Genomic DNA, 14,644 nt, shown 5'->3' with positions numbered 1-14,644 from the left:
TCATCTCTTCTTCTTCAGATTGTAAATTCAACTGCCATAAGAGATGTGCGGCCAAAGTTCCCAGAGACTGCCTCGGTGAGGTCGACTTCAATGGAGGTGAGTTTGTGACAGAGCACACCTGTTCTTCTTATTCTAATGTTTATTTATAATCAAGCATGTCCTTAAGTTCACTGAAAGTTAGACTGAGACAGCATTTCCAGCATGGAGACCGCCATCGATGGGACTCCAGCGCCCCCTGCAGGAACAGACGGGTGACGTCACTCAGACTTCAAACATTCATATTTACAGTCTGTGGTTGTGACATATTTCCTACTGAAATGGGATAGAACCAATCAAGAGATAGATTTTTGACCACAATGATTGTGGAGAAGGCGGGACATAACGTTGGGATGAATTTCTTTGGATCATGAACAAATCTTTTTAATTGTTGAAAATTAGTAAACGCCCCTGAGTGCAGGATGAGTCATCAGACATTTGAAACGTTTTACAGGAAGAGAAAATCCAGATAAAAATGATTGTTCAACTATCATCAACGGGACCCTTACAATTCAGCTTTCATGTTTTTCTTAGACAACACCTTGTGGCCATTCAAGGAACTGCAACGATATTCATCTAAAAGATTATTTTTCAGTTTTCTATCAGTTAAGAATCTTAGAGTAAGTGTCATTGTGTCCTTTAGAACCAACCAGTCCCAGTCCGGACTCGGAGTCGACGATGGAGGTCGACAACTGTGACGTCAACAGTGACGGCGGTCACAGCCTGGACGAGCCGGACGAGCTGTCGAACGCTGACGATAAACTCTTCTTCATCGAGGGTCCCTGCACCGACAGCGAGAAGGACGACGAGACGCTCAGAGCCATCAGGTGACGCTGGATTCTTAAAGATATATATATTTTTTTGCCTTCATTAGATATGACAGCTGCAGAGAGACAGGAAATGTTTGGAGGAGAGAGGGGAGGACGACATGCAGCATCACGGAAGAGGTCGGATTTGAACCCACTCTGTACATGGGGCGCAGCATAACCGCTGGGCTATCCTGCTCCCTGACGCTGGAATTTCAACCAATTTAATTCAAGTCAATTAGTGTATTAAATCAACTTTTTTATAAGAATCCTTTACCATATATAGTATCTGTCATTGTGTTTCATCTTTCCTCATCGCAGTCAGAAAGATATTTGTATTCTTCAGTGAGTTGTTATTTTTCCTAAAATGTTGTTTTGTTTTGTGTTGTTTGTTTATTTGTGGACATGCAGCCCGTCCACCAGCACAAACATCCCGCTGATGCGGCTCGTTCAGTCCATCAAACACACAAAGAGGAAAAGCTCCACGATGGTGAAAGAGGGCTGGATGGTGCACTACACCAGCAGGGACAACCTGGTGAGAGGACACACTGAAACATGCAAACACAGACACACACTGCTGTGTGGAGTGACCATCAGAAGTAACTCATACACATTCAAACACCGCCAACGATTAGGTGTCTTCCCCAAGGACACATCGGACATGTGGCTGCAGGAGCTGGGGATCGACCCCCTGACCTTCCTGTGGAATTTATATGGAATTTGTATACTATAATTTTGAGCCATTCGATGAATTTAAAAACACCAGACAAACATAAATAGTCTCAAACGTCAAAGTGTAAGGGATGAATAACTTAATAGAAAGAACTGATTGTGCAGAACAGATCCAATCAGTTCCATGTTTTTAATCTCTATCATTGATACATTGATATTATTAGTGATTCTTTAATTCTGCAGCTTGTTGAGGCGGAGCTACTCAAAACTATTTTGTATTATGTCAGAAGTTAAATCAAGAAAACATGCACAAGAGGGCAGGTGCTGAGTCGGCAAAGAGAAAGACGACCTCCCACACTGCAGGTCAATGTTGACCTGGTGAAATACTTCTCTGGAATCTTTGAACCGTCTTTCACTTTGTCTTAGGAAGTTTAACCTACAACAAGGTGTAGACAATACCTCACAATGTAGTGAAGAGGAATACTTCACTTTAGTCATTCTCACATATTCATTCCTGAAATGAGAATTTCTGGAGGACTGCCCCTGAAAGTGTGAAAGCAGTTTTTGCATGACCTTAAAGAACCTGTAATGAAATAATAACAACACTTGTATCAGCGTGCTCTGTTAGAGCTCAGTCTCATCCTGTTTGTTTTATAAAAAATGTTTGTATGTTTGTGTTGGATGAAATAAAACTGTTTACATCTTCGAAGTATATGAAGTTCTTATCCTGATGAATGTTTTTTGTGTTTGCAGAGGAAGAGGCATTACTGGAGGCTGGACAGCAAGAGTCTGACCCTGTTTCAGAATGAAAGTGGAGCCAAGTTTTACAAGGTAAGAGACCCGCTCTGCTCGGATCTGGTTTCAGCTGCTTGACTGGGGGGGGAGTCAGGTTCACAAACAGAAACACTCCTGAGACATTGACACACCGCCCTGTCATCGCTCTCAGGCATATTGATGCTCATTTTGAAAGGTCTATTAATGTGACAAGCCTGTTGCACACCTATCGTAATAATCATGATGTTAAATATACGTTATGAGGAAGAAGATTGGACACAATCATCGTGGTCAATGTGGCCTCTCTTCTTCCTCAGTCTGCTGTCTTTACACTGCGCTGCACCAATGTGATGTGCTTATAACTACCTCCTTCTCCTAAATATATGTTATAACAGATAATGATTAATCTGTGATCTAAACTGAAGAGAAAGAGTGCTTTAAAAAAACCCAAATGTTTATTTGATCTCCTGCAAATGTAGAGGAAAAACAAAAGTGGTGCGTTCTTCCGTTTCATTGAATTAACTTTAGCTACAGGAGTGTTTACCGGGTCGTGTTGTAAATCTGATGGATGCTTTCTTAGTTTATTTAAATCGATGCAGAAAAGAGTAATCCAAACAGAGCTACTGTAGTCATAACTTTATCATCATAGAAGATTCAAACCCAAATATTATCTGAGCAGAGAGCCATAGCTTCACGGTGTAAAAAAATATATATATTTAAGAAGCATCTCCAAAAAAAGAGGGGTTTACAAAGTACTAACAAAAGGCAGAGCGCAACAAGATATAGTTGTTGTTTTTTTTCAGCTCGCCAACACGCCCTTTATTCTAAAAATCAACCAACATATGAATCAAGTGTGTCAAGTTCAAGGAGTTCATATTGAAAAGTGTTGAGTCTTTCAGCTTGAGAAACATTGATTCTTTGGTTCCCTGCACCGTGCTGTAACTTCTGTATTTGTTTTGAATGTCAGTTTAAATAAAAAGGAATCTTTACCCATCGATTCAGATCATTTTTCTAGTTGTGGTTTTGATGTGAGGTCAGGAATTAAAGAAAAAGGTTGTCTTTCCAACTTTTCTTTCCAACTTTTTTTTGATCTAACTTAGACTTTCCACAGAGGAAACTTTAATGCCTCGAAGAATCAAACGTGAGTCGAGGTCGTTTCAGCTGCGGCTCTTTCATTCTCTATGATTTTTTCCTCTTTCATACTCCTCCTGCTTTCATCTCGTGTCAGCCGGCGACCTGCTGACCTTTACCACAAAGCGCTGCAGAGACCTTCCTTTGAAGAGAAAGAGAGAGCAGCGGTGTGAGGGGGTGGGGGGGGATTTGTGGTGGTTTCTGGGACGTCGGGTCGCTTCCCTGCCGTCTCTCTGGCTCGTGGCCGCGCTACCTCGTGCCCAAAGCGGCCGAGGAACGTCCTGCCTTTTAATCAGAGCGGCAGGATGGAGCGATGCTGATCAAGAGTTTGTGGTTGAGGGCTGAAGAGGGGCGGGGGTTGAACTTGGCAAAACACTAAAGGTTCAGATGACACAGAGGGGCACGGAGACACCACGGGGCCCATCGCTCTCATTTATATGTTTGATCTGGCAGATTGGTGGCTTTAGAGGGGTGGAGGAAGGAAAGGGAAGGAAGGGAAGTTTGAAACACTAAAAATTCAAAGAGCATCTCACAGTTATGCAGAGGGAGGAGAGGTGTCAGGATGGAGGGAGAAGAAATACATTTGAAGACCTTGCATGCTTCTTATTGGCCAAAATGATTCCTAAAACAAGTACATTTTACATGAATTTAAAGGAGAAGAGATTTAGCAAAAACATTTTGGTTTAGGATCTTAAAGAAGTGGTATGTCCAGGAAAAGAAGCATTTTAAACAAAATACTTTTGTTATTTTAAATGCCTGTATTTGACCTGTACTATTTTTTCTCTGTTCTAACAGGAGATCCCCCTCTCCGAGATCCTCCAGGTGGAGCCGGGACAGGACTTTGGAAACCTGCCCCCGGGCAGCAACCATCACTGCTTCGAGGTCATCACAGCAAGCATGGTGTACTATGTCGGGGAGGACATCGGCGGCCTGCACCACAACCCTGTGCTGTCTGCATCCGGAGTGGGGCGGGACGTGGGCCAGAGCTGGGAGAAGGCCATCCGACAGGCGATGATGCCCGTCACGCCCAAGCCCAGCGTGGGGACCGGGCCAGGCCAAGGGAAGGACCACAGTAAGTAACCGCTTAAAAACAACAACTTTAGCCTAACTTCATGTTCTGTCGTAGCCATAGCAATATTTTAATCGCAGATATAACCGCCAAAGACGCCAGTCCTGTAATTTACAGTATCACAGAGGGACTCAGTATTGACAGAGTCCTTTCAGGACTCGGGGACTAATTGTGTTTTTCATGCCAGAGGTTTGTCGACCTGTGGAAATGTGGAATACCACCAGAATTAACTTGTATGGCCCACAAACAGCATTTAAGTCACTGGCAGCACCAACAACCTCAGTTCAGAGCATTTCTTACACTATCGCTGGGTTAAAAAAGTAGTCTCGCAGCACTTCTCCTTCCCTTCGTAGTGACTAATCTTTGTTTCAAACTGTTTCATACGCTTAAGATTTTTTTTAACCAAAGGAAATGTCACCAAGAAAAAATAAAGATTGTCATGACCTAAGCAGCAGTTGTAGACCTTAAAGTTGTATCCTTAAAAAAGACGTGTCAGATCATTTTCTCCTCCGATGTTATTGTTGAAAAAGGGGTTATCAGAAGTCTTGCGCATTCTTCATATTTCGTCGATGAGGGAGAAGTGATATTGACGAGTGCGGCTTTGTTTAAGAAAAAAAATAAATAAATACTATAACTATTTTCTCAGAGCGGTGTGAGAGCAGCGACAAAACACAGCTGATGCCGAGGGCATATTTGAAAAACACTGAACTGCGTTAATGCTTAAAAAAAAAGCCATCATTGGACGTAAATGGAAAGACTTCCTTTGACATGCTGTTGACAATGCAATAATAAATTAGAAGGGGCCCAAAATGGATCCCTGAGGAACCCCACATTTTTTTAATGGGACAGGATAGGTCACACTAGAATCATTTACAGTCGGGTCCTGGATAGTGACGTTCTCCACATAACACTTTGTATAATGACATGTCCCTCAAGTCATTCATGAAAACTGGGATGGACGTGAGGTCAAAGTGGCATTTCAAATACCAAATCTGCTCATTTCATCCTCGAGCCCAAGTGGATGATATTCCCAAATATGAAACCATTCACTCCCGGTGTTCCTAGGAAAAACCTTTTCCAAATAACCTGGTTTGTTTCAACTACACGTCTTTATCCTCTCAAATAGTGACAGAGCTCTTCCTCCAATCAGATCAGATTCTGATAACTCTTTATGTTTTAATGGATGGTCGGATTTATCTGTGGAGAGCTTCCAAATATTGTTTCGCAGGATTGTTACACAACCCCCACCTCCACACACACGCGCGCACCGACCGCCTGCTGACATTTTAACATGATTGAAGGGATTTCAGAGGATTTTCCGCTCTGACTCATCTCAGGTTAAAGTGTCTTTTTGTCTGAGAGTAATAGTTTTAAGTTTCATCCTAAAATGAAATCTCCGGCTCTTGATGCCTGAATGGATCTCATGTCATTAAAAAAAAGATTAAAAAATCACCATTAACAATTAAAAAAAAAGGGCTGCCATTCTTTTTAATAGAGTGGGTTTATTTTAAAGGACGCAGTCAGCTGTGTTTTCCACCTGATGAGTAATTAACCTCAAGCTCCAATCCCTCCAGAAATAGATGTTTTATTTTGAACTGAAATTACACCAACAGATCAATAAGTTAATGGACTGATGATGTAACAAGGATTTTTGAGTGTGTGCGTGTTTTTGTTTAAACCCACAGAGGATGGAAAACATTGTAATAATACATAACAAGAGTAAATACAAAAAGATGACTGGGAATAAAAATAATACCGCAGGTGACATCATCAAATACAGTGAAGCTTATAGTGTCAATAACATTACATAAACTCTGTGAATAATGACCTCACGGCCGTAGACTGTCACGCAAACACTGATGCTGCGTTCACAGTCGGATGCACTTCAAACTGGAAACATAATGTTTTTTTGAGAGCTTGTCAATATTTTTTACATCATGCAGCTTAAAAAAACCTCCTCATTCATCTGATGCTGGTGTCAGTAAAAACCCTCATTTCAGCGTTTTAGCTGCTGTCTCTTTTCCTCTGTCCCCACGTGCCCTCTTTCTTCTGATTGGTCAGCTCTCCAGAACGCTGCAGGGCTGCCAGGTGAGGGCTGCTCTCCAGAGCTGGGAGAAGAGCGTCTATGTAAAGAAGTTTCACCGGCTCACATCGAGGCTTGAAGCTGACTCTGGTGAAATCTTGATTTCATATCGGGGAACTATCACATGATTAGCAGAACAAGCTGTTTAGCGCCCTCTGCTGACTCATCCTGGGATTACTCCAACATATGTTTACCTCATGATCTGAAACTTTGCCCACGTTTAGTTTAGACATCCAGCATTGTAACACTATATGTGAGTTTTAAAATGAGGATCAGCAGGTCAACTTTAAAGTCTTTATGTGATTTTTCACTCTTAAATATAATATAAATCAAGTATCTCCTCTGAAAATAACTCTGTGAGTCATGACTGTCTACAATGGGTGTAACACCCGAGTCCCACTGTCTGTGATGTTTTCAGAGTCCTATCTTCAGTTTGTTTACATCGCCCGGACGGACGGCTGACTCCTCCCCTCGTGTATAAAAGTTGTTTAATTGAGGGACTAGAGAAAAGAAGAATAACATACTGTACTCACTGCTTAACTGTGTTTCTAGATCACGCTCATTTCAGGTAAATTTACATGCAGTGTGAAGATACCAGCATAATAAAGATCGCTAGCATTAGCATGCTAACACAACAATGCAGCGCGAGTTGTTTTGGTTTCATGCTGGTGCTCAAGGGCGACACCTGCTGGATCAAAAAATCACATACAGGGGCGCGCTGGTGGCGCAATGGTTAGGGCGCGCGTCCCTCTCTGCATTAAATGCACGAAAAGCCCAAAATAAATCTTTAAAAAAAAATATCACATATAAAGCCTTTAAGCAAAGATGTCATTGATTTAATCTTGTTGTGTAAGTCTCAGACACAAAGAGCTACTGGAAAATGTTTAAAGTGAGCGCCACATGACCTGCAGAAGCAACACAAACAGGAAATATTTTCGCTCAGAAATGATCAGACATAAACCTGAGAGCTGAAATAAAACCCTTTTCATATTGAGGTCAATAACTATTTTAAACTATTTAAGATTTAACTGTTGATGTGGACTTCCCTCAGTTTACGTGTCGTGTCAATAAAGTTTCATAAACTCCCAGCATGATGACCTGAAAAACAGCAGGCCGCCTGCCCACCACAGGCCGCCATTATTGATCTCAGAGGGACGACCCGATCACACCCTGCCAGCGATCTGAAATCAATGCCAGCTCATCAGTGGAAAGTCACTCGCTGTGGCGGATTTCCTCCACACACAGCGAGGCCTCAGCTTTTTGAGATCAGGCAGAACGAACATCACTGCAGTTTGTGAAACATAAAAAATAAAAATAGGGGTTTAAAGCTGGAAACATCCTCTGTGTTGTTTTAACTAGAGTTAACAAACATCAGTGGTTTTCATCTATTAGTGAGTAAAAAGATGAACGACATGGCAGCTTCCAAAAAGTGAAGCCGTAACATTTGGAGCGCCCCCTACTGACCGGCTCCAGTATAGGTCCTCGTGTTTCTCTAACATGGTTTCTGTCTTTAAACGTTCCTCTTATTCTGCTGATTTATGTCCAGGTGTTCATTTATCTGAGAAGTTATTTGATGCTTTAAAAAATGGCTGTAACGCCATGATTGACAGCTCTGTTGACGAATGAGGCGCTGTGTGCTCTAGAGGATCAGAGTAGAGAAGGACCAGTGAGAGGAAACTTAAAAACACTAACATGAGAGTCATTGAACTCTCCATGACTGAGAGCGTCTGCTTCAAACCGACACAAGAGGACTGAACCCACCTGGGGGACCTTTGACCTTTTATCTGTGAGTTAAATGTTTGTTCTGTGGGGGAGGAAGAGACGTGATGTCATCAAAGCAAATTGACCAGCCGATCTCTACTGAACAGACTCGAATCATGTCACCAGCGCAAGGCCCCTGTGTCCGCCTAGTTTTCAGTGAGGAGAGAGCGTGTGCTGCAGCAACTTTTTTTTCAAGCGCTCCACTTTTCTTTTGCAGCCGCTCCGAGCCGAAAAGAGTTGAAATCTTTTCACAAAGGCTCTGTTGACTTCACCTGCGCTCTTTTCAAACTGCATGATTGTCCCCTTATTTTTGTACTCACATCCTCCCCGCTCCTTATCCAGACAAAGTAGGAAGACGAGCATCCTCCGTTTGATGCTCATAGTGAAGGAAAAAAAAACCCATCTCAAATATAAAACATGCAGTTAAGAGCAACGGAGCCATGTCTCTTCATCCAATCATCTGAGGGCACACAGCTAGTGCTTTCAACCCGAAAAAATGCTAGGTGGTCACGGAGCCTTAGATGTCAGTCCCTGAATTAACAAAAGATTTTATGACTTTGTGGGAAACGGTGGCAAGAAGTAGAGGCTGTAAAAGGATTTAAAGTGTAAACACAACGCGGTGATCTTTTTATCTAATGAACCAACATGTGTCGGTTTGATCTCAGCTGGAGATCTCCTCCGTCGTCTCTCACTTTCACAACAAGGAAGCGGAGTAAATGAGATTTTAATGATTGGAAGGTTAGAAAAATAACCCGTCTATACACTCACTAACGGGGCTGACGTGCATGTGTCGTTTATGAATGCACAATATCTTTGACTTTTCCATTTGCAAACTGTTTTTGTTTTTTTTGTGTCTCTGCAGAGGAACTCTCTATCAGCATATCGGTGTCCAACTCCCAGATCCAAGAGAATGTGGTGAGTCATCGTTTAAATGCTCTCCTCCTGTTCCAGTCAGCCACCGAGAGTCTGAGTAATGTCTCTTCCGATTAAACCAAACCCATTCAAAGAGCACACAACGTGCGGTGTGGACTTCAGAGAAATGGTTCAGAAAGATGATGTCATGATGTAAGCGTGGTTACCGCAGCATGCTCACTTACTCTTTAGCCTGTTAGCATGTCTACATGTTGGGGTGCTATGTCAGCTGAGCCTGACGGAGATTAAGCCTTTTTTGAATTATATCGGTTGTTTTTATGGGGCTACAAGAAACATTAAACGCGCAATATTTAGATTCCACCACCAGGGGGCTCTCAATCTAAACAGCAACAAAAGATGACGTCCAGGCTGGTGGGGAATCATGGGAGTGAGTCTCTCTGCTACTCCTCCTCCCCAACCCGAATGAGAACAAACTCGGACTAGACCGTAGTCATGACGACCGGGTTAAACCGACCTGAGGAGGAGAATAGCTTTCAGTAGCAGCTCACGATTTATCATGCAGCGGCCTTTGACGTTTCCACGGCAACGATAAACATGTCGGCTGTGTCCGAAACCACATATTTTCATACTATTCATTCGTCGTGTGTAAGAGAAATACTCGCATGTTTAACTAGATCGGCCAGTAAGTATGAAATGGGAGCACACTGGTCATGACTCAACCAGCCAACACGCACATCCGGTGTTTCCATGGCAACAATAAACCGCGTAAAGACACGTCCCGTTACAACTATAACATGAAGGATTTCTCTGGCTTTGATAACTGCTGGAAATATTTGATGTCATGTAAAAAAAAATATATATATATATATATAACAGGTTTAGTCAATTAGTCAAGTTAAATACTTTAGTGTAAGAAATTCTTCATGTTGTACCTAAAAAGGATGACTGAAGTCACATGGATTAATTCTAGCAGACTTTATATGTGCACACAAATGACAAGGTCGATCTTTGGTGACACCGTTCGATCCAGACTCATGTTGCTTTTTAAATAAACTAATTCCTCTATGAACCTCCTTTTCTCTGAAATGAAGGCTCCCAAACTCAAATCATAATCTTCATATTGCAGATCTCCTCACATGTAAACGTTGTTTTAATTTGTAGAAATGTGAAACCTGTCTGATCCCTTTGTTTCCCAGGATATCAGTTCAGTGTATCAGATCTTTGCTGACGAGGTGCTCGGCTCCGGACAGTTTGGGATCGTCTATGGAGGTGAGTTTGGCGCATTTTCTGACAAACGTCCATGTAATGTAGCGACCTCTTACCGGCGTTCTTTGATCATTTTGTCCATTTATTCCTGGACACTGAATTTACAGATAAGGATGAACTTTTTTTTTTTATTTCTCCTCGTGGTCTTCAGGTAAACACAGGAAGTCCGGCAGAGACGTGGCGATCAAAATCATCGACAAAATGAGATTTCCCACCAAACAGGAGAGCCAGCTAAGGAACGAGGTCGCCATCCTGCAGGTGCGTCACACAACCGGGTCGCTTCAGACGGTTTCATCTCCTATCAGCTGGTTTTGGGTTTTTAATGTGCATCCTGTTTCCGACAGAACCTGCACCACCCGGGGATCGTTAACCTGGAGTGCATGTTCGAGACGCCTGAGCAGGTGTACGTCGTCATGGAGAAGCTTCACGGAGACATGTTGGAGACGATTTTATCCAGTGAGAAGAGTCGCCTGCCCGAGCGCCTCACCAAGTTCCTGGTCACGCAGGTCAGTGACAGCCAGGCTTCTGTTTCTGCCTCCAACACTTCCTTGTTTTGTTTTGAAGTTGTACATTTTGTGTTCACAGATCCTCGTGGCTCTCAGACATCTCCACTTTAAGAACGTCGTCCACTGTGACCTGAAGCCGGAGAACGTCCTCCTGGCCTCTGCAGAACCGTTCCCTCAGGTGAGAACGAAGAATCAGCGTCTCTTGTCTTTTTTTTTTTTTTTTTTTGACAAATGTTTGATGTGACTGCAGATCTCAGCAGCAAACTCTCAAAGTCATCCCTCTCCTCCTCCAGGTGAAGCTCTGTGACTTCGGCTTTGCTCGCATCATCGGCGAGAAGTCCTTCCGTCGCTCAGTGGTCGGCACGCCGGCCTATCTGGCGCCCGAGGTTCTGCGCAGCAAAGGCTACAACAGATCTCTGGACATGTGGTCTGTGGGAGTTATAATCTACGTCAGCCTGAGCGGGACTTTTCCCTTCAACGAAGACGAGGACATCAACGACCAGATCCAGAACGCCGCCTTCATGTACCCACCGAACCCGTGGAAGGAGATCTCAGAGCAGGGTGAGGGATCACTTGACACATCCTCCTTTTTGTGGGGTTTAAACATAATGCATGAAGGTTTAGAAAAAGACTGAGACAAAGGAAACAAAATGACTTAAAGGTCACATATTCTCCTCCTCTTCTTCAGTGTAAATAAGTCTCAGAGCTCCTCAAAACATGTGTGTGAAGTTTCTTGTTCTAAATCCACTCTGATCCTGTATTTGATCATGTCTATAAACCCCTCTATTTCAGCCCTGCTCAGAACAGGCTGTTATTGTGTCTGTACCTTTAAATATGTAAATGAGCTGTGTCTGACCACGCCCCCTCTCTGGGAGGTCTTGGGTGTACTCGGTCTTTCTCGCTCCATGTCCTATTGTTTATGGTGAGAAGGCAGACTCAGAGGGGAGAACAAACACCTAGCTGTGGGAGTGTCACCCACCTGGGGGAGGGGCTAGTGCCCTTTGTGATGTCATGAAGGGAAAATCTCCAAACGGACTGTTTGAGTACACATTTTCTTGAAAAGTGGAGCAGGTAAAAGATGGAGAGGATGGACTTTTCTCATCATTGGGGGGTTTGTAGACGGACTAGAGACACATGTTAGAGTTAGAGGAACATGGTGAAGTGGATTATGCATCATATCTGACCTGTATGACATCACTTTCTCACTCGTCTGAATTGGGAAATGATGGAAAGTAGACTAGGTTCAGGTTTTCACACTGAGTTTTTGTGTTTTCCTCACAGCCACAGACCTCATCAATAACCTGCTGCAGGTGAAGATGAGGAAGCGTTACAGCGTGGACAAATCTCTGAGTCACCCCTGGCTGCAGGTAAACGAACTTGCTCTGTACATTTCTCTAGAAAAATAACCAACCAATGACACGGTGAGATGAAAAGTTGCATTTCTGTGGATCACGTGCAGCCTGAACCGTGGGGGTCTGATCCCAAACGGAACATCAGTTCAAGTCTGATTTTGTTTGAAGATGTTCAAAATAGAAAAGTAGAGATCCTTCTGCAGGAAAAAGATTCCGCCCTGGCTGTTCTTGATCTGAGTTTGGTAACTACTTGCTCTTCTTATCCGTTTGTTATTCTCTTTTTTGCAGGACTACCAGACCTGGATGGACCTCAGGGAGTTCGAGACGCGGCGGGGCGAGCGCTACATCACCCACGAGAGCGACGACGCCCGCTGGGAGGAGTACGCTGACGAGAGAGGCCTGCACTACCCCAATCACTTCATCATGTCGCCCAACCTGGATGACATGGACGAGGACCCCTAGAGGTGAAAGGGTCCCTCAAAAGTAAACGGGGATCAGGTGTGAGGAGTGCAGCCGCCGAGAGCGACCGTGATTGGCTGCTGTGTGAGGACACTGTGACACGCTCACTGCAGCTTTACTTCAGGTCAGATAGTTTTTTAAACGTTTTTCCAGCTTTTTCTGCATTTTTCTAAACGCCAAAACCAAACGGAAACTTTGAGCCAAAACTTGTATGGAACATCCAGGCTGCGATTTCAGAGCCTTTTTATTCACTTTCTCACCTCAGACACGAGATTTGAACAACATCGTTTTCGCTTTTTTTTTTTTTTTTTTAATCTTGCTGTTCAGACGAGATGTGGGATATTCTTCACGCCGTGTGACTCTAACTGGAACTTAAAAGATTCAAACATGTCTTAAATATAAACCGGCCCGATGTGTTTCTCGTTGGGATGTCTTTGCACTTTTTTTGAAACTTCTAATGTCCCCTGATCATGACTTTTTGATTTAGTGAAAGTGAACTTCTCTCTTTACTTTTTATGAAGAACGGAGATCAAATGTTCAATCTCTGCTCCATAAAAAAGTTGGATCAAACAGGATTCTTTGCTTCTAACGCAGGAAAAGTGGTTTTAAAGTTTCTACTGAGGTCCATAAAGGAAGAGGGAAAAACAGGATAAGCTTGTTTTTTTAAACTCTATTTCAAGTCATTACCAAATGTTAGACTCAGGACTTTTTCAAACCAGTGCAGCTGAAGAGCAGACGCCGGGCTGCTGTATTCAGAGAACTTCTCTGCGCCTCTTTGGGTGACGACAAACTGAGAATGGAGCTGCTAATGTTTTGTGTCTTTCTGTGAAAAAAAAAAAAACCTGCCTGAGAAGAAAACCGAGACTTTCCCCCGCGGATCGCTGCTGATTCTGATGAACGCCGGCCTGAAAATTCATCTTTAAACTGTTTATATTTTTGCAAGAAATGTTGTTTCTGTCACGTGGAAGATCCTCTTAGTGGGGAGAAAAAAAAAATATTAAAGCTGAATGCTTTACTTTCAGAAAACTGTGGTCTGTTCTCTTCTTTTTAAAAGGTTGATTTTGGGGGATTTTTATGCCTTAATTTAGAGACAGGGCAGCAGGTAGAGTCAGACACAGGGGAGAGAGAAGCCACAGGTTGGATTCAAACCCGGGCTTCCTGCTTGGAGGACTACAGGGCTCAGCATCAAGTCAAAATCCTCTTCATTTTCTCCATAGTGGATGATTAGCCATGATGTCATAACCATCACAGGTCAACTGGCCACGAGCGACCTGAGCGTGAAACGATGGTTCATGTTCCTGTAGGAGACAAGTTCCTCGTTTTAAAAACAACACGGTTTATTCACGATATCAGGGGGGAAAAGAACTACACTACTCACGATCATAGTGTTACATCAACGTCTCTGATTGGTGGAGCTCGCTGTTACCATGGCTATGTTTCCCGCCCCTTGGTGATAGTGTAGTTCCTTGACTCCAGTCTTGCACCTTTTGTCTTTTTCTCTGGTTTTAACGCCATTTTCCTGCCGAATCAAATGTTTCATAGTCACAAGTGTTGGGGAAGCTGGTTGTCTTGGTAACAGGCTTCAGTCTCTTTATGATGTAAGGAGGATTTGAACGAGGAAATTTACTTCCAGAACCAGAGACGGCGATAAAGTGGGAGGTCACTGTGAAGCTGTATATCCGCCATACATGGGGCGTGCACACTAACCACTCGTCTACCAGCGCCCCCCCTCCTTTATTTTTATTATTATCTGAAATGTGTGGACCAACCAGCAGCTGCAGCATCATTATGAACAATTTGTCTGCCTCTAGGATTAGAAAAACTCATTTTATGCTTTCAAGTCTTCAACCAACCGG

The 14,644-nt window shown here is 43.2% G+C and overlaps 1 protein-coding gene across 3 annotated transcripts in view; it reads left to right on the top strand.

Moving 5' to 3' along the window:
• LOC110000254 (serine/threonine-protein kinase D3) overlaps positions 1-13,814 on the top strand; it is an 84,255-nt gene extending 70,441 nt beyond the window's left edge. For all 3 annotated transcript variants that reach the window (XM_065964017.1, XM_065964014.1, XM_065964016.1), the window contains exons 7-19: positions 19-96; positions 680-863; positions 1,254-1,377; positions 2,268-2,345; positions 4,215-4,491; positions 9,195-9,247; positions 10,402-10,474; positions 10,623-10,729; positions 10,816-10,977; positions 11,057-11,155; positions 11,271-11,538; positions 12,259-12,344; positions 12,618-13,814. In XM_065964017.1, the coding sequence (XP_065820089.1) occupies positions 19-96; positions 680-863; positions 1,254-1,377; positions 2,268-2,345; positions 4,215-4,491; positions 9,195-9,247; positions 10,402-10,474; positions 10,623-10,729; positions 10,816-10,977; positions 11,057-11,155; positions 11,271-11,538; positions 12,259-12,344; positions 12,618-12,791 (1,763 nt within the window). In that variant the 3' untranslated portion in view covers positions 12,792-13,814. The remainder of the gene's footprint in view (positions 1-18; positions 97-679; positions 864-1,253; positions 1,378-2,267; positions 2,346-4,214; positions 4,492-9,194; positions 9,248-10,401; positions 10,475-10,622; positions 10,730-10,815; positions 10,978-11,056; positions 11,156-11,270; positions 11,539-12,258; positions 12,345-12,617) is intronic.
• Positions 13,815-14,644: the final 830 nt, after the last annotated feature.

The sequence above is a fragment of the Labrus bergylta genome, chromosome 15, assembly GCF_963930695.1.
Source record: "Labrus bergylta chromosome 15, fLabBer1.1, whole genome shotgun sequence".
Taxonomy (NCBI): Eukaryota; Metazoa; Chordata; class Actinopteri; order Labriformes; family Labridae; genus Labrus; species Labrus bergylta.
The sequence above is the reverse complement of the archived record's forward strand: the minus strand, read 5'-3'. Positions and strand labels throughout refer to the sequence as shown.